At 44.5% G+C, this 25,723-nt stretch overlaps 1 protein-coding gene across 5 annotated transcripts in view; it reads left to right on the top strand.

Annotated features, from left to right (window-relative positions):
• Window positions 1-25,723, top strand: part of Tnn (tenascin N) — a 71,207-nt gene that overhangs the window by 7,822 nt on the left and 37,662 nt on the right. For 3 of the 5 annotated variants that reach the window (XM_052200625.1, XM_052200623.1, XM_052200621.1), the window contains exons 2-9: window positions 2,115-2,556; window positions 3,760-4,134; window positions 4,779-5,042; window positions 9,417-9,602; window positions 10,802-10,891; window positions 19,171-19,434; window positions 21,168-21,431; window positions 22,156-22,419. In XM_052200625.1, coding sequence (XP_052056585.1) covers window positions 2,148-2,556; window positions 3,760-4,134; window positions 4,779-5,042; window positions 9,417-9,602; window positions 10,802-10,891; window positions 19,171-19,434; window positions 21,168-21,431; window positions 22,156-22,419 — 2,116 coding nt within the window. In that variant the 5' untranslated portion in view covers window positions 2,115-2,147. Of the gene's footprint in view, window positions 1-2,114; window positions 2,557-3,759; window positions 4,135-4,778; window positions 5,043-9,416; window positions 9,603-10,801; window positions 10,892-19,170; window positions 19,435-21,167; window positions 21,432-22,155; window positions 22,420-25,019; window positions 25,284-25,723 lie in introns of all 5 variants that reach the window. The other 2 variants (XM_052200622.1, XM_052200620.1) reach the window with 1 other exon arrangement.

Below are 25,723 nucleotides of genomic sequence, written 5' to 3'. Positions count from 1 at the left end.
GGGTCATTTCCCTAATTTCTTTCTCAGCCTGCTTATCCTTTGAGTATAGGAAGGCCACTGATTTGCTTGAGTTGATTTTATAACCTGCCACTTTGCTGAAGTTGTTTATCAGCTGTAGAAGCTCTCTAGTGGAGTTTTTTGGGTCACTTAGGTAGACTATCATGTCGTCTGCAAATAATGATAGTTTGACTTCCTCCTTTCCAATTTGTATCCCTTTAACCTCCTTATGTTGTCGAATTGCCCGAGCTAGTACCTCAAGTACAATATTGAAAAGATAAGGAGAAAGGGGGCAGCCTTGTCTGGTCCCTGATTTCAGTGGGATTGCTTCAAGTTTCTCTCCATTTAGTTTGATGCTGGCTACCGGTTTGCTGTATATTGCTTTTACTATGTTTAGGTATGGGCCTTGAATTCCTGTTCTCTCCAAGACTTTAAGCATGAAAGGATGCTGAATTTTGTCAAATGCTTTTTCAGCATCCAATGAAATGACCATGTGGTTTTGTTCTTTGAGTTTGTTTATGTAGTGGATTGTATTGATGGATTTCCGTATATTGAACCAACCCTGCATTCCCGGGATAAAGCCTACTTGATCATGATGGATGATCGTTTTGATGTGTTCTTGGATTCGGTTGGCAAGAATTTTATTGAGTATTTTTGCATCGATGTTCATAAGGGAAATTGGTCTGAAGTTCTCTTTCTTTGTTGGATCTTTGTGTGGCTTTGGTATCAGCGTAATTGTGGCTTCGTAGAAGGAATTGGGTAGTGTTCCTTCTGTTTCTATTTTGTGGATTGTTTGAAGAGTATTGGTGTTAACTCTTCTTTGAAGGTCTGGTAGAATTCTGCACTGAAACCATCTGGTCCTGTGCTTTTTTTGGTTGGAAGACTTTCTATGACTCCTTCTATTTCTTTAGGCTTTATGGGACTGTTCAGATGGTCTAGTTGGTCCTGATTTAATTTTGGTATTTGGTATCTGTCAAGGAAATTGTCCATTTCCTCCAGATTCTCCAGTTGTGTTGAGTACACGCTCTTGTAGTAGGATCTGATGATTTTTTGGATTTCCTCAGTTTCCGTTGTTATGCCTCCCTTTTCATTTCTAAGTTTGTTAATTTGGATACTTTCTCTGTGCCCTTTGGTCAGTCTGGCTAAGGGTTTATCTATCTTGTTGATTTTCTCAAAGAACCAGCTCCTGGTTTTGTTGATTTTTTGTATGGTTCTCTTTGTTTCTACTTGATTGATTTCGGCCCTGAGTTTGATGATTTCCTGCCTTCTACTCCTCCTGGGTGAAATAGCTTCTTTTTGTTCTAGGGCTTTCAGGTGTGTCATTAAGTTCGTAATGTATGCTCTCTCCATTTTCTTTTTGGAGGCACTCAGGGCTATGAGTTTTCCTCTTAGCACTGCTTTCATTGTGTCCCATAGATTTGGGTATGTTGTGTTTTCATTTTCATTGTGTTCTAAAAAGTCTTTAATTTCTTTCTTTATTTCTTCCTTGACCAAGGTATTATTGAGTAGAGTATTGTTCAATTTCCACGTGTATGTGGGTTTTCTGTTGTTTCTGTTGCTATTGAAGACCACTTTTATTCCATAGTGATCAGATAGGAGGCATGGGATTAGTTCTATCTTCTTATATTTGTTGAGGGACAGACCCTCTTCTAAGCATTGATAGAAACACTGCAACCCTCTCAACTGTGTGCCTACGAGTGTGCTTCAGTCTTCCTGTCTTTAAATAGGGGTTAAAAATAAAATGTCAGTATAGCTCACCTTGAGGGCAGTAGCCTAGCACATGCAATGTCAAGGCCAATGCTCAGACTTGAAAACTTAATGGGGTCAACAGTGGGGCTGTTGTGATGACTGAACCAGTTAGGGGATGTGAATAGTTCCTGTCTCAGAGCAAGCATTCTATGTGCAGCTATTACTATTGATCAAAGAAGCACTTGGTATTCAGGCTCCTATAAACACCAGGGATACTAAGAAATAAAAGGCTGGCGCAGGTGAATGTGAGTAGGAGCCCTTCCTGATACTGTGGACAGTGTGTGGACTCTTAGAATCTGCTAAAAAGGGGTAAGTTCCTTTCAGCCAGCCTCCATGACTTTCTTCATTTTTTTCCCCTCTGGATCTAGGCTTCCTGGAGTGTCTGATCCCTTTCTCCAAGAATGGGTCTCTGGGGGATGCTTGCCTTCCCCCTGGGATTCCTGCTTGCTTCCCTGCTGCTGGTGGCTTCGGCCCCAGCCACTCCGGAGTCTCCGAGCTGCAGCAACAAAGAGCAGCAGGTCACTGTGAGCCACACCTACAAGATCGATGTGCCCAAGTCTGCTCTGGTTCAAGTAGAGACTGACCCACAGTCGCTCAGCGATGATGGGACATCACTCTTGGCTCCCGGGGAGGATGGGGAGGAGCAGAACATTATCTTCAGGCACAACATCCGTCTTCAGACACCACAGAAGAACTGTGACTTGACAGACAGTGTCCAGGACCTGCTAGCCCGGGTGAAAAAGCTGGAGGAAGAGATGGCAGAGATGAAGGAGCAGTGTAGTGCCAACCGCTGCTGCCAGGGAGCTGCTGGTGAGACTACCATCTGGTATTCAGTCCACAAACATTTAGTGTGTGCTATGTGCTGGGTCCTACACTAGACTCATGGGGCTGTGAGATCCTGGTGCGTGCTCCTTTCACACTCGACTTTTTAAAGGTACAGGCCATACCCCTCCTGCTTTTTCTCTGATACAGCGCTAGGGGCATCTGGAAGCCAAGGCAGGGAGGGCTCAGCAAGCTGGGCTCCTGGACTAAAAACGCGAGATGGGAAAGCTCCCAGGGCTGTTCTGCTGACAGGCCAAATTGCTATCGAGGAGGGAAGGGACGGTATAGAAAGGAGAGACAGGAAGCCAAATGTGATGTTGAGGAATTCCCGAAGTTTCTTCAACTGTCCAACAAGGCTGGTTTTATCAGCTAGCACAGTTCTGTGACCTAGAGAAGGTGTATGTTAGAGTCTTGGTTCATAGTAAGTATCCAGAAAACTGTAAAGGTTGTATTAGTAACAAAGTACAAAGAACGCCTTTTTTTTTTCTCAGCTCCATTGTTTAAAAACATATCTGCCCTTGGGACAATGAGTGGTGCTTTTTATTGTTTTAGTTAAGAGTACCCCTAAATGCCAGGTGTAAAACTAGGGACCAGGAACAACACCATTGTGAAGAAGGCAGCATGATAATCCCCCTGCCCCAACCCCTGCCAGTAGTCCCACGTTGGAAGTTTCCATAGGAAGGGAAGGCGACATTCCAAGAGGCAGAAGGCACTGCATTGGCTGGCCTGGCTTCCAGCTCCCTGAGCTGTGTAGGAGAGCCCTGGTCAAATGCCCTGGCTCGCCCTCACTCGCCCTCACTGAGCCTGGGCTACCCTGCAGCTTCTGTAGACTCAGGTCACAACCAGCAGTGCTGGGTCCAGCTCCATTCACCAGGATAAGATAAAGTCCCCTGCCTCTCTCTCTGGAGCACTGCCCCTTGAGGCTGGAGCCCACAACCAATGAGGACCATTTGAACATTTGAAGCCCCTTTATAGAAAAAAACAAAAACAAACAAACAAAAAGCTAGTCACCACTATCCACGAGGAAGGAACCCTCTTTTAGGTAAACAAAAGAGAAGCTGAGATTTGACTCAAGAAGAAAACATTTTCCTCACAGAGAACCCCACAAAATCCAGAAACTGTCAGTCCTCTCTGACTAGTCTCCAAGGAAGGAAACCTCCACTCCTCACCCGTGTCTTCTTTTCCTGGCAGATCTGAACCGTCACTGCAGTGGCCACGGGACCTTCTTCCCTGAGACCTGCAGCTGCCACTGTGACCAGGGCTGGGCCGGCGCTGACTGTGAGCAGCCCACCTGTCCTGGGGCTTGTAGCGGCCACGGGCGCTGCGTGGATGGGCAATGTGTGTGTGACCAGCCCTATGTGGGGATCGACTGCGCCTACGCCGCCTGTCCCCAGGACTGCAGTGGGCATGGCGTGTGCGTGCAGGGTGTCTGCCAGTGTCATGAGGACTTCACAGCGGAGGACTGCAGCGAGCAGCGCTGTCCTGGCGACTGTAGCGGCAACGGTTTCTGTGACACTGGCGAGTGTTACTGTGAGATGGGCTTTACTGGCCCCGACTGCTCCCAGGGTGAGAGCCAAGATGCCCGTTGAGGGCCACCCTTCCTACCCTTCACGATCTCAGTTGCACTAAGTCTATTACGCGTTGTCTTACTCAGGAGTCTTACCCTTTACCCTAAATCATGATCCAATTGGTGGGTCTACCAATAGAGCTGGCTGGTGGGTAAGGGAGGCCCCAGTTCTCACCAATCCCTGCTTGATGAACCATGCAATTGATGGCGGCTGAGTGTGACTTCTAGTGGGTTGCCCACTCGTCAGTGGCCAGGCCACATACCCAAGTGCAAACAGGAAGCACTAACTGGATTAGTCAAGTATATGCAAAAGGAAAGAAGGGAGGCAGCAGCGGTGGGGAGGGCAGGAAGGGGAAAGGGAAGCGGGAAGGAAGTACAAACAGCTGAGAAGGAGGGGAGGAATGAGGGGTAGATATGATCGAGATACATTGTATCCTTGTATGACATTTCCACTGCCAGAGCTTGCCACATAGAGGTTCCTGGGAGGGCTCTGAAAATACGCATTTGCACATATTCCTGACTCTGATGGGATGCTCCGGCCACCAACATAGCATTAAGTGCATAGTAGGTGCTGGAGATTATTCACTTGGCCACCAAGTCTCACCGTCCCCGCCCTCACCTCCCGCTCCTCTTCTGCCCTCAGTGGTGCCTCCTCAGGGCCTGCAGTTGCTCAAGAGCACAGAGAACTCCCTGCTGGTGAGCTGGGAGCCCTCCAGTGAGGTGGACCACTACCTGCTCAGTTACTACCCCCTGGGAAAGGAGCACGCTACAAAACAGGTCCCGGTGCCCAAGGAGCAGCACACCTACGACATCACCGGCTTGCTGCCTGGCACCAAATACATCGTCACCCTGCGTAACGTGAAGAAGGGCATTTCCAGCAGTCCCCAGCACCTGCTCGCCACCACAGGTGAGGAGCCTCCAGATAGAGGCTGTGTGCCTCACCCCTGCATGGGGAGTAAAGACCCGTGGCAGGACCTCTCCCCTGTTCTCTGATCTATTGCTGGCACCTTCTGGCTGAACCTAAGGAGGGCCTGGCAGACTTAATTCACAGAGTCCCCAAACCTTGGATGCAGAACAGGGTGGAGGATGCAGGAGCCTGGCGAGACTGGCTTGCGGGGCACAGTCTCTGCCGCATCATTAGACAACACCAGACTGACAGGGAGAATCAACGTCACTGCTTATGTCACTAATGCAACAGCTTCATGTCTCCGTGAACATCCAGGGAATTAAAAGAGTAGTGAGGGGTTGACGACTTGCATCAAATAAGGAAAGCCCTGGGAATAACTCTTGAAGCAGTGTTCTTCTCCAAACAAAGAAAGCAGGGGTTAGGGTGGGGCACTTATATTCAGAAACTTATGTAGATTGCTCCATCACACACAAGTAATGACAGCCTGACATTCCTGAGCATGGAAAAAATAAAACAAAACAAACAAACAAACAAACAAACAAAAAATCGGCTAGGGACTTGGGAGTCCTTAGAAACCATGTTAAAAAATGGTTTCTATGCAAGCACTTATAATCCGAGCACTGGGAAGGGGGAGCCGGGTGGATCAGTGGCCAGCCAGCCAGCCAGCCAGCCTCCTCAGAGAGTGCAAAACCAGTGTGAGGCCCTGTCTCAAAAACCAAGGCAGACCGTTCTTGAGAAAGAATCTCTGAAGTTTTCCTCTGTGTAAAGAACCTGGAATTATAATGCAAACAATGATTCAGGGTGACTGGACCATCCTGACTGGTTCCTTGTTAGTTGCTTTAAAGGCCTTTAGCTCCAAAACCACTACACCAATACCAGCACCATCACCACCTGCAGCTGTAGCGGTGTCTGTAATCCTAGCCCTTAGGAGGAAAGTACAGAAAGCTCACAGGTTCCAGGTCAGCTTGAGCTACCCTGTGAGACCCTGTCAGTAAATTAAGTCATTTTAAAAGGTGATTTTTATTCCTCTAGGTATGGGGAGGAGCTACACTATGTAGCTGTCTAGCAGCTAACACATTAGAAATCCGGTTTTTTATGAATATTCTTTTTTTTTAAAGTTTCTATTATTACTATATCATCATCATCATCATCATTTAATCTTTTATTTATAGTCAGTCACTATTCTCTCCCAGTCAGTCCTCTGACTGTTCCTTGTCCCATTCTCCCCCTTCTCCAAGGGGATGTCCCTACCTCCCCATACCCACCCATCCTTGGGGCCTCAAGTCTCTAGAGGGTTAGGTATGTCTTCTCTCACTGAGGCCAGACCAGGCAGTCCTCTGCTGTATGCGTGTCAGGGCCTCTTATCAGCTAGTATATGCTGCCTGGTTGGTGGCTCAGTGTCTGAGAGATCTCGGGGTCCAGGTCAGTTGAGACTGCTAGTCTTCTTATAGGGTTGCCCTCCTCCTCAGCTTCTTCCAGCCCTTCCCTGATTCAACCCCAGGAGTCCCCAGCTTCGGTCCATTGGTTGGGTGTAAGTATCTGCATCTGACTCTTCCAGCTGCTTGTTGGGCCTCTCAGAGGGCAGCCATGCTAGGCTCCTGTCTGTAAGCACACCATAGCATCTGTAACAGTGTCAGGCCTTGAAGCCTCCCCTTGAGCTGGATCCCAATTTGGGATGGTCACTGGACCTCCTTTCCCTGAGTCTCTTCTCCATTTTTAGACAGTTCTTTTAGACAGGAACAATTCTGGGTCAGAGTTTTTGACTGTGATACGGCAACTCCATCCCTCCACTTGATACCCTGCCTTTCTACTGGAGGTGGACTCTACAAGTTCCCTCTCCCCACTGTAGGGTATTTTGTCTAAGCAGCTTTGACTTTTGAGAGTTTGGACTAGTCTAGTTGTCTGAGTGACTGATTCCCTCCATTACCCAACACCAGGTGCCAGGTGCTGTTCTAGGTGCTGATAAAAATGCACCATCTTATCCTACTCTAAATTCCTGGGAAAGATCTGGACTGGTAGGATGTTGGCCTGTAGTCGTCTTTATGGAAACCAAAGGCTGCCTCATCTGTATTAGTAGGAATATGGTGAACTATAGTGGATCAGTGTCATAAGGGCTTTGAGGGGCGTGGCAGCTTTAGGGCAGGCTTTTGCTAGTAATCACTAGAAACACTCCTATAGCTGAATAAGTTAGTTCATTTTATCCTAGGAAAACATACATCATGGGGGAACTCCAGGGGTGTCTCAGTGAGAATGTAAGGAAGGGCTGGTTCTAGAAGATGGGGTTCAATTAGATAATCTGGGGGAACAGGGATTTGCTTTGATTGGGATAGTGTCTAGAAGTTTGTGTTGGGGGGAGAAGGGGACAACTGTGCTTGGGCATCTTAGGGACTCTTCTCTAAAAAGAGGGCCCACTAGAAGCAGCCAAAGCTGTGGTTGTAAAGAAGTAATCACCTTGCCTGTTAGTCAGGAGAGGGGACATTTTGTCATTTCTGTGAACAATAGTCTTGCTTTTGTCTGTGTTCAGACACGGTCATAGAATGGTTTTGTTTTTGTCTCAGTCTTGCATGTTTGCAGAGTGTCCTTGGCTAATGCTAATGTTCTGTGGAATGACTTATGAGCACGGGAGAATACTAAGCATAGCTGTGAGAGCCAGGCCTACTTCTGAGCAGAAGGGGCTGCTTTTGTCTGTAGCTACATCTGCTACAGACGGGATAGTGCTGAGACTCCCAGGGAAGGGCTGGAACATCTGTTTGAAAGCCTCAGCAACTCTTCTCAGAGCCTTCCTCTGAGGATTTGTAAAATCTTGCTACTGTGAAGTTTGTCTTTCTGTCTAAACAGATTCAAGTTCAAATCTATCTCCCCGGCACCTTAGGGAGCTTTAGACCTATAGGTTCTTATTCCCATCTTGAACATTCTCCTTAATCCCTTGCTTTAAAAAAAAAAGTGCGACTATTTCCCAATTCTTTTAAGCCATGTAGGACCTCTTCCACAGTCCTGGACTCACCTTCATTAACTTCCTATTGGCCTTTCACTTGGGGAATTCTGTCTTTGAAAGGAGTCTCAAAGCAGAGCCTGGGCCTAGCAGGTAGGAGCCGCAGGTGAGAAGAAAGGCTCGGAGAGGTTCTTGTCTATAGAAGAGAGAACCAGAGATACTCAGAGCAGAGGGACCCTGGGATAACTGAGTTCATACGCTGCCATTATGAAAGTTCTTTGTCATACATCCTTGACAAGTGGTCAGCCACAGTGGGTGGGAGTGCCTCCAAGGTAAAGGTGACAAGGCCTTGGAAGGGGGCAAGGCTGGGAGTAGTCTTGGAAACTAACTTTCTTTCTTTCTTTCTTTCTTTCTTTCTTTCTTTCTTTCTTTCTTTCTTTCTTTCTTTCTTTCTTTCTTTCTTTCTTTCTTTCTCCCCCCCCTTCTCTCTACCTCATACTTTAAGAGCAAACTCTATCATCCTGGGATATAGCTATTGCTATTCTAAGTGTTCAAAAAAGCCCTCAGTTGACCCCTTCCAAAAGTTTTCCCCTTAGAATGCCATTCATTTGAATTAAAATTTTAGGGTCATTTTCCATTTGGATAGGGTAAATGTTTAACCCTATTTGTTTTACTGTGAACAAAGGCATATGTTGAGTGTCCTTTATGAGACAGAGCAACGGGGCAGCGGGAATACACTGGGGACCTTGTGGAAGTATTATAAGTTGATAGAAGGTTCGGGGAAGATGAAGAGTAAGAACAAGTTAAAAATAATCTGCTTTGCATTTTTGTTTTGGGTTAATGTACAGAGCATATGAGCACCATGAACTTGTTATATTGTGCACACCTGTTATCCCAGCACTCGGGAGGCAGAGGCAGGCAGATTTCTGAGTTTGAGGCCAGCCTGGTCTACAGAGTGAGTTCCAGGACAGCCAGGGCTACTCAGAGAAACTCTGTCTCGAAAAAAAATGTTATATTTTGAAAAGTTGAAATGTATTGCCTTAGTTTTACATGCACCTATTCCCACAGCTATTGCCAAGGACAGGGACTCTGTTGCTAAAGGGAATACCTGTTAAGAGCAGCTGAGCCTTGGACTGGGAATCTTGGGTACTGACCCAAGAGAGCAGCTCCAGCTTGGCCAGAGTCTGTATGGAAGGATGGGATTCACAGTGCATAGTGGGATGAGGAATGGAGTCTTTCTAGGAAGAGTCTGCCTTCTGTGGAGATTGCCAAGAGCAACAACCAGCCATTACCTGGGGGAGCTCCAAGACTAAATCCTTAACTGAAGCCAGCTCTCAGTGTGCCAAGAAAGGGAGCTGACTTAGTGGCCAATGGACTGTTTCAGACCTTTGTGACCTCTGCATTCAACCATTTTCTCTTGTCTTCTCTGATCGCTGCTCTAGATCTTGCTGTGGTGGGCACAGCCTGGGTAAATGAAGAGACGGAGACATCCCTTGATGTGGAGTGGGAGAACCCTCTGACTGAGGTGGACTATTACAAGCTTCGGTATGGCCCCTTAACAGGGCAGGAAGTGACAGAGGTCACTGTGCCCAAGAGCCGTGATCCCAAGAGTAGATATGACATCACTGGTAAGAGTCTACATTGGGGGATTCCAGATGTCAGCTGCAGAAGCAAAGGTGGAGGGGACAGTGTACACAGGGCCTTAGGAACCACACTTGATTCCAGACACCTAGATATAAGCCTGCTCTGGTGGCCGATGTCTCTGTGCCAGCATTTAAGGGCTGCAATCCCAGGACACTTCATTTACAGTATATGTCTCAAGTGTCCTTCCAAGTCAGCATATTTTTTGAGGCCCTATGTATATTTTAGGATGTATTTGATGGTGTATACATACTTCTTTTGGAGGAATGTTGGGATAGGGTGGGGAGGGAGGAATATATTATATATATATACATATATATATTATATATATAATCATATATCATATATGATATTATATATTATATATATATATATTATATATATATATTTAGTTGATTTGGTGAGAATCATGCCAAGAAGGGTTGTGTTAGCCCCAGGGTAGGGAATCCCTTCTTAGATGACTGAACTAGCTCTACTAAGACCTGGAACTCAGGAAATAGTCGGGCAGTGTATAGAGATGCAAGGATAAACTAAGTTTTGTAATACTCGAAGTTTCTATACTTTAAAGGTCTTCTGTTAGAAAAGTGGTCCACATATGCAGTCACGAATACCACAGGCCACTAGAAGAAGCCATCTGATGAAAGGCCCTCAGGCTCAGCCTCATGGTGCACTCTCCAGGTCCTCACTCTGCTGCCCACTTCTTCAACTCTGCTTTGAGGGAAGAGCTTGCAGCTCTCCATGTTTGTGGAGAGGAGAGAGTGTGGGCTTCATAGATGCGACTGTCTGTTTTCATTTTGCTAGTGGAGTCTGAATAGTTGTACCATGAGGAAAAACCACTCAAGTTGTTTCCACAGGGAGATGACTTAGCCCAGATTCCCTTCTTTCTTCTATTATAAGAAAGAAGTTTTGAGTGAATCTGGTTGTTAGGAGCTGGAAAACTTTTGGACTACAAATAAAATTGGGAAATAAGTACTCAACAGCCAACAAATGGCAGGAGCCCCAAGGACCCAGGCCATCTGTTCCCCACCATGTCACATTCTACTGATCCCAAGGCGAGTTACCTGCCTTGACTGTTAGCTTCGGGGTTAGCATAAATCTTACCCTTCACAGGAGAAACCAGATAGAAGCTGAGTCGGGCGGGATCTGAAGCCTGTTTTCACACTCATGCTGGCTGCTTTTCTTCTAGGTCTGCAGCCTGGAACGGAATATAAAATCACAGTTGTGCCCATCCGAGGTGATCTGGAGGGAAAGCCCATTCTCCTGAATGGCAGGACAGGTATGGAGGTTTTATTTTCTTCACATTTTCAAATTTTTCTCTGGATGACAGTTCCAGGATTTCCATGGAGAGGTGGTGCTACGGCTCCCTGGATGGGCATCTATACTGAGGGACAGAAGAACAGTAGCAAATCTCTCCCATTTCATTTCTTTTCTTGTCCTGGGAAAAACTTTTCTGGGATCTTGGAGTCAAGGGGAGATGCTATCCCTGATGCCTTTCTTCTAACTTGAATTGTTTCAATCAATGAATCATTATCATCTCAAGGCACTTAGTAGGCATACATACCTGCATTCCTTGGGGACAGATGAGCTGGACTTCTTGTCATGCTGTATTTGTTCCTAATGTCCACACTCAAGTAGTCTGTTCTGAAATGGGAGATGATGCTTAGGACCCTCACATGGGAGTCGTGGTATGGTTAGCATTTGTCTATCAAGAATACTTACAAAATGTAGTGCAGCAGTAATTTGTCAAATAACAACCAGAATGGAAACATTACAGACTTAAATGCATATTGAACTGTGTACATCCTGCATAGAGAATAATGCTGCTCCCTACACACAAATTGGGACCTGGAAGAGGCTGGTAATTAGAGCCTGCAAAGCAGGAATCTTTAAATTTTGCATTTTTCTTAAAGGGTGGCTTCATTCTTTCCAGTTCAGTCTTAGAAGTAGCTAAGTAGGCTGATATAGTAATGAGGCTGAATGGTTGGAGTTAGAGAGCTGGGTAATTATAATGAAGAGTTGCAATTTAATTTATGATCCAGACAAGAATGTACTGGGTAGTCTGCCTAAATGGTTGATGAGACATTTGAGTGAGTCAGAAAATGGCAAGTACTTCCCCTGCTTCCGAAAGCTTTCTCTCTGGCTTGATTGAGAGGTTATAGATCAACTGAAAAGTTGCTACATGCCAGGCAGCAAATTCCCTCAGCATTTTTCATGAGTTTTTGTCATTTAGTTCTCACAGTTGGTCTATGGATGAGCTACTACAATTATTTCTAGGTTATAAGCATATGAAAATTGAGACTTGAAAAAGTGAGGGTCAACATCACCCAGCCAGGAAATGGCAGAGCTGAGTTGAAAGAAGGCTGCTCACCTCTAAGCCTTCGTGCTTAGCCATGGAAGCAACCTGCTTCTCAGTTGGTCCTTCTGTTGAGAGATGAATGTTTTCTCCTCTTACACGATCAACACAACACACAACAGTTGGTCACTACTGTGTGTGTGTGTGTGTGTATTATTCCTCATATATCCAGCAATTCTCCATCAGACACCAATTGGGTGTCATACAAGTCAACTCACTTCTAATAGCACCAACTACAAATACTATTAGATTTGGACTGAAGGGTCAGAATTTAAAAATGGGTTCAGGAAGAAACTGGAGGACTGCCTTATTAGAATTTGAAACAACATCAAGAGGGAGGCCAGTTGTAAACGTCAACAGCCGTGGGAAGAGGCGGATGGAGAAGAGGAAGAGAGCCTTTGAGCTGGCATATTTATCAGTGCAAGCTGGCAAGCAGCTGCATGATTGAAAGGGAGAGGTGCTTCAGAGGAACAGTGAGAAAGCCCAGAATGTCAGACGTTGGTTGGTATTAAAAACTAATTAAAAAAGGAAAGAACAAACGAATGAATGAACAAAAGAGGGAAAGTTTTTCTTTTCTTAGTCTGAACTCAAAAAGCAGGCAGAGGTTTAGCAGAGGCTGTTCCTCTCCTCATCTTATCATGTGTTTGGCTGAATCAGCTTTCCTGCAGGCTAAACTCTTGGTCAGGAGATCTATCCAGCTCAGTGGATTAACATTTAGGGGAGAAACAATAGCATGCTCTCATCTTTCCAGCCCATAAGAATGCCAGTCTCCACCTAGAACACCCAGGAAAAGAGGTAAAACTCAGCTTCCATTCTTTGACCAGGCTATGCTTGCCCTTCGTAGGATTTAGGAAGCCCCGATACCTCCATCTTCTCATGTGTTATTTTAAATCCACCCCAAGGAGGTTCATTGTGACGCTTCCCTTCCTAATGTTACCCAGGGGAAACAGGATGTAAACTCCAAAGCATGATCAGGAGGGAAAATCCACCCTCATTGTCCTACACCACAACTAATCCTGGTAACACTACTTCTACTTCTTGACAAAAGCCTTTTATAGTCACATTAAATGTCACAGCCTCTGAGTTCTTGCAGCAATTAATTGCATGTGCCATTGAATTGGTAGTTAACCTTTCAAGTATATTATCCCAACTAGACTGTTAGCATCTCAGAAGTGTTTTTATTGTCAATTATATTCTAACATCAGGATGAGATACTTTACTGGATTTCAAATAAATCTATGAGGTGTGCACTACTAAAATAATAATGAAAAAAGATATTAGAGTTTCTGAGGTCAGGCCACATCTGGCTGAGACTATGGGTTAATTCAGGAGGTAAAAAATTTGTTTTCTCTATGTATTTTGTTTCTTACAAGATGAAAAAGTGTACCAGGATTTAAGAGGTATATGCGTATGCAGGAAGGGAAGAATGTAGTTCAGTTATTTTCCATTTAACAAGTCAACCAGTGAAACTTGGTAAAGCAAAACTCTTAAAACTGAAGGGTCTCCACATAAAAGAGTTTATTGAGCTGTTACAGCTGCTAGACAGAAACAAAATAAAACAAAACAAAACCCTGACCAGGTTCTTGGACAAGTTCCTTTGACTATTGGCAACAGGGCTAAATAGTAATTGAAAATATGTGAGTGGGACATAGAGCGCCAAGAATATATTTACAAAATTGTGGGAAGGAACACGGATGTGCTTAACACTGAGTCTACCCTGACAATAGATAAGAGAGATTGGATTATCATGGGCAGCAGGAAATGGAATTCCACACTGATAGCTGTGCAGCTTGAGTTCTTCCAAGAACCCCTGCTCCTTCTGCTACAACTAGGACCTTGAATTATGCTGGAGAAAAAAGAAATTTGAGGACAAAACAATGACGCAAACTAGGCTTTATTAAGGAAAGGATAGAACATAGTAAAGGGATAGGTATAGGCTTCTCAAGAGACAGAGAATAACAAGTATTTAACAATATCTACAAAGGATTTTGAGATCAGAATGGTCAAAGAACATGATCTGTATTTAAATATACAAATCTAAAATTAAAACATTGGATTAAAATGCTCTAGTATACTTATTTTTTTAATTCAAGAATTATTTTATCTGTCAGTGAGTTATAAGATGTTTTATGAGTGTATTCTACAGGTTTATAAATGAGCTAAGGGAGTGCTGAGAAGAAAAGTTTAAGTCAAAAAGGTCAAAGAAATTATTGCTGTACCTTAGAGCAAAATGAAATCATGACCTTTTAATTGTAAACTGTTTACAACTTTTTTGAGAGGTTTGTTTTTTTTCAGAAAAATAAACAAAAAAACCAAACCCTCAGGTTTACAGATAATGAACAACTGGATATGGCTGAAGTCAAAGGCCACTAACCTTTTGTCCTTAAATGTGGTTCATCAGTTGTTTTAACTCTCCAGTTTCATATATCTCTCAGGAAAAGTGATGTTGTCTCCCTGCAGGCAGGGAGACATTGTTTGTCCCCCCTTTACAAACAATGGGGGTGTGTGGTGACTGTGCCTTTCCCTTCTCCCATCCCCATCAGTTTTTCTGATTCTCTGTCCTGCTTTGGGATTATTCAGAGTTGAAAAAACTTTGGAGTAAGAGAGCAATGTTTGTTGCTCCGAATTAGTCAGTTTTAACACATCTGAAAGCTTTCAAGTAGACAGGATGTAGTGGCTCTGGTCAGTGACTATAGTTAAGTCAAGGTTTCTATGTGGCATTCAAGATTAGGGAGAGATCTCACTGTTAGTTTCACCCACAGTTGTTAACAAATCACTTCCTTTACCATCTTTCTCCCTCCTCCTCTCCAGTCATCCCTTTATCAAATTAATATCACAAAAAGCTGATAGAGGTCAATGAGGCCCACCAGTGTGTGGCAGGCAGGAAGTTGTTGGTGAAGGAGGACTCTGGGGCCAGGTTGGAGAGATCAAGTTTTGTACATGAGGCTACAGCTGTAGTCCATCTACGATTTGGCACACCACCACAGCTACTGGAAGATTTTGTTGCATGGAAAAACGACTTAATGTTCCCCACATCCCCTCCTGGCAGACAGGGAGGCTTTGGTCTTGCAGGGCTGGCTTCATGCAATTATGTGAGTGTGTGGGGTCCACCCATGGGGTCTGCTTCTCATTCTTGGATGTCAGTTTCTGATTGCTATCTTTGTTTCACCTGTGAATGATCAGAGATCACAGCTCTGTGAGGATCACCGGTGACGATCCCCCTTCTAGTCTATGCTGGTAAAGAGTTGAGAGAAAGGGGTGGGGTGGGGAAGAGGCAGAAATCACTGAGTTCTAGGTTGGTTCTGTCCCTGGCAGGACTTCTGTGGTTTAACTTCTAGATCTAGAGCAGTTACAGATATAGAACTAGATTGGTTTTTCTTTCCTGATGTTCACAACCAAGATTTATTTATTTATTTAGACTTTAAACTCTAGTGTTCCTGGTGTTCACAACCAAGATTTATTTATTTATTTATTTATTTATTTATTTATTTATTTACTTATTTAGACTTTAGCCTCTAGTGTTCCTGGTGTTCACAACCAAGATTTATTTATTTATTTAGACTTTAAACTCTAGTGTTCCCTACTCAGGTATGGAAGCTCACCCCACAGAAAACCCAATGTTGGGGAGATTGGTACTACAGTGAAAGAAACACTTTTTTCAGAGACTGAAGGATAAGGAAATGGGAGCTTTTACTTGAAAATCACCCAGGAGGCTAGGGAGTTGAGGAGTTTCAGACAGGGCCAGACCAATGAGGGAGAGACTCCCTCTCCAATGAAGGAGAGGCTACTGTCTTTTCTCTGAACAAGAAGAGCTCTTCCAGAAATTCAGATGTCTCCTCTTTCACACTCTTGTTTTCATGTGTCATCTGATAGTTTTTTTTTTTTTTTTTAAACCTGGAAGGAGAAAGAGAGACTTAGCAAGGTCTATCTGGGTCAAGTTAATCCTGCATTATAACTTTAGGCAAAGCATTTCTCAAATGATCAACAAGTCTACATGCAGAGTGGAGTAGAATCCGCGAAAAAAGAGGACAGACATAGGATGAAGGCAGAGATAGCAAGACTCTCCACCCCACATCAGTCACCCCACATCAGTCACCCCTCAGACACGTGTGCAGAAAAGCAGAGAGTCGGCGTTCCCAGCAAAGTGTCCCTCAAGTCCTTGAAAGGCAACCTAGGCTACCGTTGGCATTACAACAAGGCACCGAATGTTTTCTACAGCAAAGCAAATGGAAAACTGCAGTGTCTTTAGCTTGACTATGTGACTTACAATGTTAGTGATTTTTAAATGAAGGCCAAATGATTCTAAAGGGTTTGCTTAGGTTTTTTCTTGGCAACTACTCCATCTCTTCAGTGTTCTGAGGCTGCTGAGGGAACACAAGCTCCAGGGCTGGCCAGGGTGGATCTTTCGGTGCACACAGACAGTTTTGATCCTACCAGCCCACTATGCAGAGTGGCAGGATGCTGCAGACTAAGTACTGACTGGGACAAGGTGCCAGAGTGAGAGGCGCTGCTAGGATGTGGGACTTGTAGGTGTGGGCGGGTCGCTTTGGAGAGGGTGAGAGTCAGGGCCTTCAGGAGCAGGACTGCACTCCTCTCTCTCTGTCCTTAATCTTCTTTTCTCCTTTCCTCCCTATTGCCCAGACCAAGCTATGGCCTTGGGGGAAGGGGTCTGCATCGATACTTAGCAAGCACAGAGACATTGGGGTAAGGGGTCAGAGAGGGAATCCTCTCTGTTGTGTGCATGTCTTCTTCTGAACAATCGCTCAGAACCTCCTGACGTTGGCATTGGAGTTCTGCAGGCTTCTGCATCCAGATTCCCCTCTCTCATGCCCTGGAACTCCCTTTGCCCGTGAGACATGTCTAGCACTCCAACAGCCCAAGGCTATTTTCTCTCCTTAGTATTCTCCCAAAGTTCTAATCAACTACTCCTGTGTTATTTCAGGTTACAGTAGCCTTTCAGAGCATATTTCATTCCACCCACAATTGTTAGTGGTTATTCCACATAGACCGAGGAGCTGCCAGTCACATTGGTTTGGATCCACCCAAATGACTCCATTTTAACTTCATTATCTCTGAGAAGATTGTTTAAAACCAGTAAGGTTCTATCCTGAGGTGCACGGCACAACACTTTGGCATGTTGTATTGGAGCAGGAGAACTGGCCACAATTTAACATATGCCACTACTGATCCTCAGCTGCAAGTAGACAAGATTGTTAGTGTTGTGACAGTCACTAATATTTATTACTGTCAGAAGTTAGCTAACCTGTCTGGGCCTAGCATATACTTACTGTTCTAAGAGGGGAAGACTTTATTTGTTTTCCTAACTTGTGAGGCACCAGATGAATGCTTTGTGCTTTTACCATGGGATTTGGTAACTAATGTATGAAAAGCACCATTGGTGCTTTTGAGCCTTGGTGTGTGCTTAGAAGATGGCAGTTGACTTACTAAATGAAATATGAACTGCCTCTGGTAATGGAGCACATTTCGTGCGAATCAAACACTGCCCTTATGTTTGATAAAGGTGCACTGTAGCTAAGGTTGAAAAATGGGTCTATGTGAAATTGTAACTTCTCTCGGAAAAATCCTTGGCTGAAAAACCAAGAATAGATTGGGTGGGAAGGGAGGAGAAGAATGTAGTTGCCTTAGACCAAGAAGTTGTTCTGTGGCTTTTCCAGTTAAAAAGATGTAGATTCACATACAGAGGACATTCTAGGGTCATGTCTTAGCCTTGTTCTATTTGACATCTTTATCAGTGGCCTTGACCGTGTCAGGAAGATGGACAGAAATGTGAGCATATTGGACAAAAGACTAAATTATAAATGGAACTTTAAGAAGGCAAAACTGATAAGTATAAATGTTGGCTAGAGACATTATTAAGCATGCATAGATTGGTCATGGAAGTCCTCATTCTTTGATGTATATCAGAGTCACTTAAGAATTTTGTTTATGTGTTTACTAAATTATTATGTTTTTAGATAAGGCTTTACTCAGTGGTTCAGTCTGGTGTTGAACTTCATGTATAGCCCAGGTTTATTTTGAACTCATGATTCTTCTGCTTCATGCTTCTAAGTGCAGGAATTATAGGCATGTCTTTCTGCAGCCAGGGAGGTATGTGTATATATGGTGATACTTGCTTCTAATTCTAGCATTCAGAAAGCTGGGATATAAGGATTGTGAGTTCAAGCCAGGCTGGGCTATATAGTAAGATTCTCTTTTTAAAGAACTCTATTAAATCCCCAAGCATAAAACAAAACCAATCAACCAACCAGCTAACCAACCAGCTAACCAACCAACCAACCAACCAACCAAACAAACAACCAACCAACCAACCAACCAACCAACCAACCAAACAAACAAACAAACAAACAAACGTCCCTGAAAGAAGCTAAGAGATCCTAGGGCTTATTTTACACTTCCTGAAGTGGACTCTCTACTGGTTGTACTTGGCAGGGACCTAGTGTTGGCGGAATTCAAGGGCCCCTAGACAGGGGGCTTCCTGAGGCCACAGGTACAGGGTGTGTTGTTGAGAAGCATGTGTGTGTCCAGGATACAGTTGGAAAATTGTTTTGAATACCACTGATCTCAACAAAGACTCCTGGTTGTTTTGTTTATTGATAACTGTTGAATGCCATCCTATTCCCTGTGACATACATTGTTGCAGAGTAAATAAGTTACATTTTTGGCATTTTTATTTCAGAAAAGAAAGAAGGAAACATTGTATAGATGGATGATAAATGCCTGGTCAAGAAACTTTAATTTAAAGGAGTAGATAGACAACGAGGTTAGTTTTGATTTCAGGGGAACTGAGAAGGGAATCACTGTTCTTGAATAGCTGCTGTATGGCCTCCTGAAAGGGACTCACAGGCATCCACCAGTACTTACAGGAGACATGTTAAAGGAGTTATATTTCTCAGAAACTACATGTCAGTGATAGCGATAGCATTGATTACTTCCTAGTTTGTTTATCAGCTGTACCTAATGGAGTTTCCTCTAATGTAATCAGTGATTTGAAACTAGAACTTACTTGTTTCTTAATCTACAGGGGCTCAGCTTAAGGTTAAGGCAGAGGCTAGATACTTGCTTATCATGGTTGAAAGAAAGACCCTTTTGTATTGTTGAGAGACCATTGACCTAGACCTTAAAGTGACTGTGAATTTTACCAGGCAACTGGTTTCTCTAATTTTCATTTCTTATGTATGCAGAAATCGATGGACCGACCAATGTGGTCACAAATCAGGTAACAGAAGACACAGCATCTGTTTCCTGGGATCCAGTGAGAGCTGACATAGACAAGTATGTGGTGCGCTATATCGCCCCTGATGGGGAGACCAAGGAGAAGGCAGTACCCAAGGACCAGAGCAGCACCGTTCTCACAGGCCTGAAGCCAGGAGAGGCCTACAAAGTCTTTGTGTGGGCTGAGAGGGGTAACCAAGGCAGCAAGAAGGCAGACACCAAGGCTCTCACAGGTACCAGGAGAATGGGAGGTGGTAGGTTTCCTCAGGGTAAGGCGGAAGTTGCTTTTGAAGGTGAAGATTATTGCCTCTTGTCATCAGCTCCTGTATTGGTGGGGTTGGAGAATATTTACAAAAGCAATTTGAAAAGAGCTTTATTATTTTTTAAATTTTTATACAATATATTTTGATTTTATTTGATGATATTGTTTTCCCTTCCCAACTACTCTCAGATAACCACCTCACCACCCTACTCAATTTCATGCTCTTTCTCTCTCTCCAAAAAGTCCCCACAAAACTAATAAAACAAAACAAAAACCCTAAAACATCAAAAATCAAAACAAACTAAAAATTATATTACAAAGCTCATACACAAAAAACAAAATAAACCTTGGGGTTCAATGTTCTCTCCTCTCAGATGATTTTAGCTTATGTCAAGTTGACATGAAACTGTCCAGCCCAGTAAGCTGATTCCTAGAAAGCAACTGATGCACATCAAGTGTCCCTCCCAGTTTGCTTTCTGTGGCTGTGATAAAACACTGACCAAAGCCAACTTGGGGAGGAAAGTGTTTAAGAAGGGACCTTGCAGGGAGCCTGGAAGGACAGGTGGGAGCTAACAGGTAGTCACATGTGCAAGGCCTCAGGTATGAGAGGGAGCCGTTGGTATTCTCAAGTGGTGTTTAGGGTAGGCATGTCTGTGAAGTGGTACAACAGCAGGGATGGGGCTGGGACATTCAAGTGTCCTAGGAGTTAGACCCTTTATTGTTGATGACAGATAACAGTGATGTAGTCCCATCTCTGTGCTTCCTAAGGTCAGTTGTCTCTTGGGACTGCTTGTCGCAGCTAGGCCTGGCCCGCTGTGGTGTGCAGGTTAAAATGGTCTTTCTTTCTGGGAACACTCTTCAGGAACTGGCTCCTAGAGCGGGGCCATCAAGCCATCGTGTTTAGGAAAGCTCTTTTGCTTGTACCGTATTGTTTGGAGTTTTGACTCTAAGGCCTTAGATTGTGAGGAAGAAGGGATATCCCATACTTTATATGTCATTCTTAATAGCAAGCCTTACAAGCACACACGATGTAGTAGTTCACCTATGAGGGAGGACGGCTCCTTCCTTCTTTGTAGAGGGGCAGAGACAGAAACTTAAGCTATGCAGTTTGTCCTAAGTGAGGAACCATGCAAACCAGGGCCCAGAGGATCTCACACAGATACTGGGGCAGATTCTACCAGGATCCTTCTCTCGTGCCCACACCTCAGTTCTGCCAGTTTAAAAGCTCACCCCATTCCCTCCCTGGTCACACACATAATATTCTCTGTAGAAAGCCCTGACAGCTCCCTCTTCTAGAACATTTTTCATCCAAAGGAACATAGCAGAGCGGGGGAGAGTAGAGAAGATTATTGAAATATACTTACTAAGAAGGTAGGTACAAGGGGTCAGGGAACTGCAAAAGAGTGCTATGTAATTTATGGTAAATTGCATATAAATGGAATATGAAAGGCATTTCTTTAAAGAAAGAAAAGTTTATAGAATTGATCTATCTATTGGCGCGGTCTGAACTCTTGCTTTCAGTCATGCTGGCAGCTTGCTCTTAGAATACCTGACACTTGTCTACTTAAAGCCTTACGATCTCTCAATCCCCAGCATATAGCTGACTGTGGAGTTAACTGACATCATTATTCTGGCTATGACTTTGGCCTTTTAGGAACTAGAGAGTAATAAAGTTTACCCTCCTCCTTTGTATCTTCCTTAAAGAAATTGACAGTCCAGAAAACCTGGTGACTGACCGGGTGACAGAGAACAGTCTCTCTGTCTCATGGGACCCAGTGGAGGCTGAAATCGACAGGTACGTGGTAAGCTACACTTCCGTGGATGGAGAGACGAAGCAGGTTCCAGTGAGGAAGGACCAGAGGAGCACCGTCCTCACCGGCCTGAGTCCAGGTGTGGAGTACAAAGTTTACGTGTGGGCAGAGAAAGGCGATCGGGAGAGCAAGAAGGCCAACACCAAGGCCCCCACAGGCAAGCGGGGAGAGATGCACGGGTTGGAATGAAGTGTGAACATGTGGCTTTGAGTGTGCACCATGCCACAGGTTGGGGTCTGAGACCAGAGACTACAACTAGAATGTTAAGATGCGTGAGATGTAGCTCAGCCGGTGGAGTGCTTGGGCACAATCCAAGTCTGATCCCTTGCAAAAGCTGGATGTGGGAGCACACACACTTGTGATTCCAGCTCTCGGGAGGCTCCCAGAGGTGCCATCCCTGGGGCTCCCTGGTCAGCCAGCCTACCCTAGTGAGCTAGCCTGAGCACTCTGTGAGAGAAGTAAGATTGCATAGGGGTGATGCTTTTAGCAGACTCAGTGCTTGTGTGTAGAAGGTCTGGTTTTGGAAATACTTGTCACAATACCCTCAGAGTGCTCACTGGAGAAGCAGCCCTTGATAAAATGATAAATTAGGTATCCTGACAGTGACAGTGTGGCAGGTGTTTGGCTGTCTCGATGTACTATGTGTTACTGTAAGGATATTGCTCCTGCTACATTTTAGGGAGCCGGAAGTCAAGAAAACAGGTATAGTTAGACTGACGTTGAAACTGAGACTCAGAAACTGCTTTCCCCCTTGACTCCCAGCAGAGACTTGGCATGGTAACCCATTGCCTTGTGCTGAATGTTCTGGAAGATAAAAAGCAAGATAAGGGGGTGTGGCTTCCACTGTTACAGCTTAGACTTTTCAAACATTTTCCTTTCAGACATCGACAGCCCCAAAAACTTGGTGACTGACCAGGTGACAGAGAACACTCTCAGTGTCTCCTGGGACCCTGTTCAGGCTACCATCGACAGGTATATGGTGAGCTACACTTCTGCTGATGGAGAGACCAGGGAGGTCCCAGTGTCTAAGGAGAAGAGCAGTACCATCCTGACTGGCCTAAAGCCAGGCATGGAGTACAAGGTCCATGTGTGGGCCCAGAAGGGGACCCAGGAGAGCAGGAAGGCCAACACCAAGGCCCCCACAGGTAATGGAGTATGCGTTGCGCTTTGTCGTTATAAGTGCATGAGATGGCTAAGTTGACTTTTCCCTCTCTGACTTTGGGAGGCAGGAAGATTTTGCTGATGAGAGGTGATGATGCTCTTCAGGAATTGTATACCTCCTTCTCTTACAATGCATGTCTCATACTGTAGTCTCCAAAGTGTCCTCTTTATAAAGACCGGTGTCTACTTCTTACAGCCTACCCTCCCCCCCCTCCTGCCTCTTCCTCTGTCTGGGAATCTTATTTGTTAGTAAAACTGAGTGCTTCACTTCGACAAGAAGCAAATATGAAGGAAGCACAAGCAACCGTCAGGCTGAGAGAGCCAGCCTTGTAAGGTTGTGAACCACAGACAACTTTCCCTCTTTAAAAATTCTGCACTTGTTCAGACCCTTCCAGTGAAGTTGGTTCTTGTTTCTGCCCTTCGGATGAATGTTTTAGGCAGGAATAATTGCGGTGTTTTGTTATCTACAAACAAGCCAGTGACTAGTCCCCCTGTGTTGACTGTTTTAGTAATGAAAATGTCCATGTGCATGTCCCGGCCCATCCTTCATTTGCGGTTAGCCGTTCGCATGCTAACTGCTTGCCCTGGGAAGCCGTAGGGCTCAGCTTTTCTTCTCTTTTCCTCCCTGAACTTTAGGTCCTGTTCTTTCAGCCGGCTAACTATCTTTTTTTTCCCCACCTGACCTGTTACGACTCCTTCCTCCTAATCCCCTAGCACCCTTCCTTTAGGGGTTGGTTGACCAAGGTTGGTTAGCTGAGGATCCCCAGACTGCTCCGATGGCCAAGTCACCACACCCCTCTAGCTCGTCCTCCAGGACAGCTCTTGACACAACCCCATGCACTTTCTCAACTGATGTTTAGTTCATGAGAACTACATCCCTCTTGCTCTTTGTGAGAGCAGCCCGCCATTTTTTCACCGATGAAGAATTTTAGCCACATGTCAAACACCTGCTGACATGTTCCCCATGCTTTAGAAAGGGCTTCTCAACTTCAGCACTGCTGACATTTGAGCAGGACAATCCTTTGTTACAGGGCTCTTCTTTTTGGATTGGGGAATGCTTAGCACAGCCCTATGCCTCTGTCCCCTATGCTGAGTTATGGCAGTCAGAATGTCTTAGACATTCCTTATCAACCCTGCTGAGGTCTTTTGCTCCATATCAAACACCAGGGACCCAGTGAAACAGATTAAAGTTCAGACCTCACCCAAGGTACACAAAGTCTTTTCAGATAATTCCATTCTCTGAGTCTTAACACACTGGCCTCTCCAACTTCCTTAATAATCTGGACATGTTTGGTCAGCCAATCATCCTAAAACTATTGATCCCTCCTTACCTGTGGGCATCCAGGTGGGAAGTTAGATATCAATTTTCTTGAGGTCACAGCCTAAAGTAACATATGAAATAGAACCTTTGAACAAATGACCTTAGGAAAATGGCTTTTGCAATGAAATGTTTTAAAGGACTTATTTATTTATTATATGGGGGTACACTGTAGCTCTCTTTAGACAACTCAGAAGAGGGCATCAGATCTCATTACAGATGATTGTGAGCTACCATGTGGTTGCTGGGATTTGAACTCAGGCCTTTGGAAGAGTAGTCAGTACTCTTATCCACTGAGCCAACTCTCTAGCCACTGCAGTGAACGTCTTTAAAAAAAGAAAATATTACTAGTTTATTGATAAAATATATTTTCAATTACTTTCTGTTATGTAGGATAGAGGACAATCATATCTTGGATTTATAATGTGTCAATGGATTGATTTCATCATAGTAATGATAGTTGAAGGTTTGCACATCTACTTGGTGCTAAGAACAGTCTAGAATGTTATTAAGTCATAGAATGTAACACTATGTTATAACACCTTCACAAGATATAAATCAATATCCCCCATACCCCATTTTTGTTTCCTCTGTAGAAGAAATTGAGGCACAAGGGCTGGAATGCCTTTTATTAAGTTTTGAATCTCAGAATGAATCTTCTGTGTACCTGAAGCTGTAAACACTGTTTTTGTCCTAGTTGACAGAGCTAGCCACACACACACACACACACACACACACACACACACACACTTTCTATTTTACAAATGTAGAACACAGTAAGGCAACTTGCCTAAGTATTAAAACCAAGTTAATAATTGATGTAAGTAGACAGACGTGTTGAATATTAGTGCCTCAAGGTCTAGAGAAGAGTCTATATATAGTTTTAGAGGCCAGGAAGCAAAGCTCAGAGACAGGCAGCTGAGTTGCCTGAAGCTGGCTACCAACAGTTGGATGATGGCAGAGCTGAGATAACATTCTTGGTCTGCTGGTTGGAACACAAGGGGCTCCCTGCCCCTCAGCCCTGCCTTTTAAGATAGAACACAGTCTTCTCAGATGTAGTAGTGGATGTTCATTCCACTGTCCTGTTCTGTCCCCCTGAGGCTCTGAGTTCAGCTGTGGAGACAAGGGCTCTGTCCGTGAAGCACTGAATATATATATACAACATGGGGAAACCTTAAGAACTGGAAACTCTGCCAGCCCAGGCCAAGTGGTCTCATTCTCTGGTGCCTGTTACTAGCATTTATTGACCAACTCTTTCTCTTTTAGATATTGATGGCCCCAAAAACCTGGTGACTGACCAGGTGACCGAGACCACCCTTAGTGTCTCCTGGGACCCAGTAGAGGCTAACATCGATAGGTACATGGTACGCTACACCTCTCCTGATGGAGAGACCAAGGAGGTGCCTGTGTCAAAGGATAAGAGCAGCACAGTCCTGAGAGGCCTGAGGCCAGGTGTGGAGTACAAGGTGGATGTGTGGTCCCAGAAGGGGGCCCAGGACAGCCGGAAGGCCAACACCAAGGCCCCCACAGGTATGAGCATCGTAGCCTGAGGATGTGACATATTTCATGGTAAGCTTTAGGGGGGATGCTTGCTGTTCCTTCTCTGATCCTGGAAGAAACCAGTGATCACAGAAGACCAGCGTGGTACAGTTTTTTCAGAACACCCCCACCATCCCCACATGACATTTACATTTAATCCAGAAATATGGACTCATGCTTTGGTCTTACAAAGGTTAGTGATTGTTTATATCAGCACACTGGTCTTCGCATTGTGTATTTCCATCACTGTCAAACACTGAATTATTTCACCTTGAAGATAAAATGACAACAAGAAGCATATGCTTTAGGATCCAGGAGCTAAGTGCTTTAGGGAAATCGTCCTTGATGGGCTTTCCTTGGAGCAGGAGAATTTATTGTTCTGTCAGTAGATTCTCTTGTGAGTACTGTGTTCTACTCTCATAGTCCTAGAG

This window comes from Apodemus sylvaticus, chromosome 12 (assembly GCF_947179515.1).
Source record: "Apodemus sylvaticus chromosome 12, mApoSyl1.1, whole genome shotgun sequence".
Lineage (NCBI taxonomy): Eukaryota > Metazoa > Chordata > Mammalia > Rodentia > Muridae > Apodemus > Apodemus sylvaticus.
Note: the sequence above shows the minus strand (reverse complement) of the source record. Positions and strands in the feature narration are given on the sequence as shown.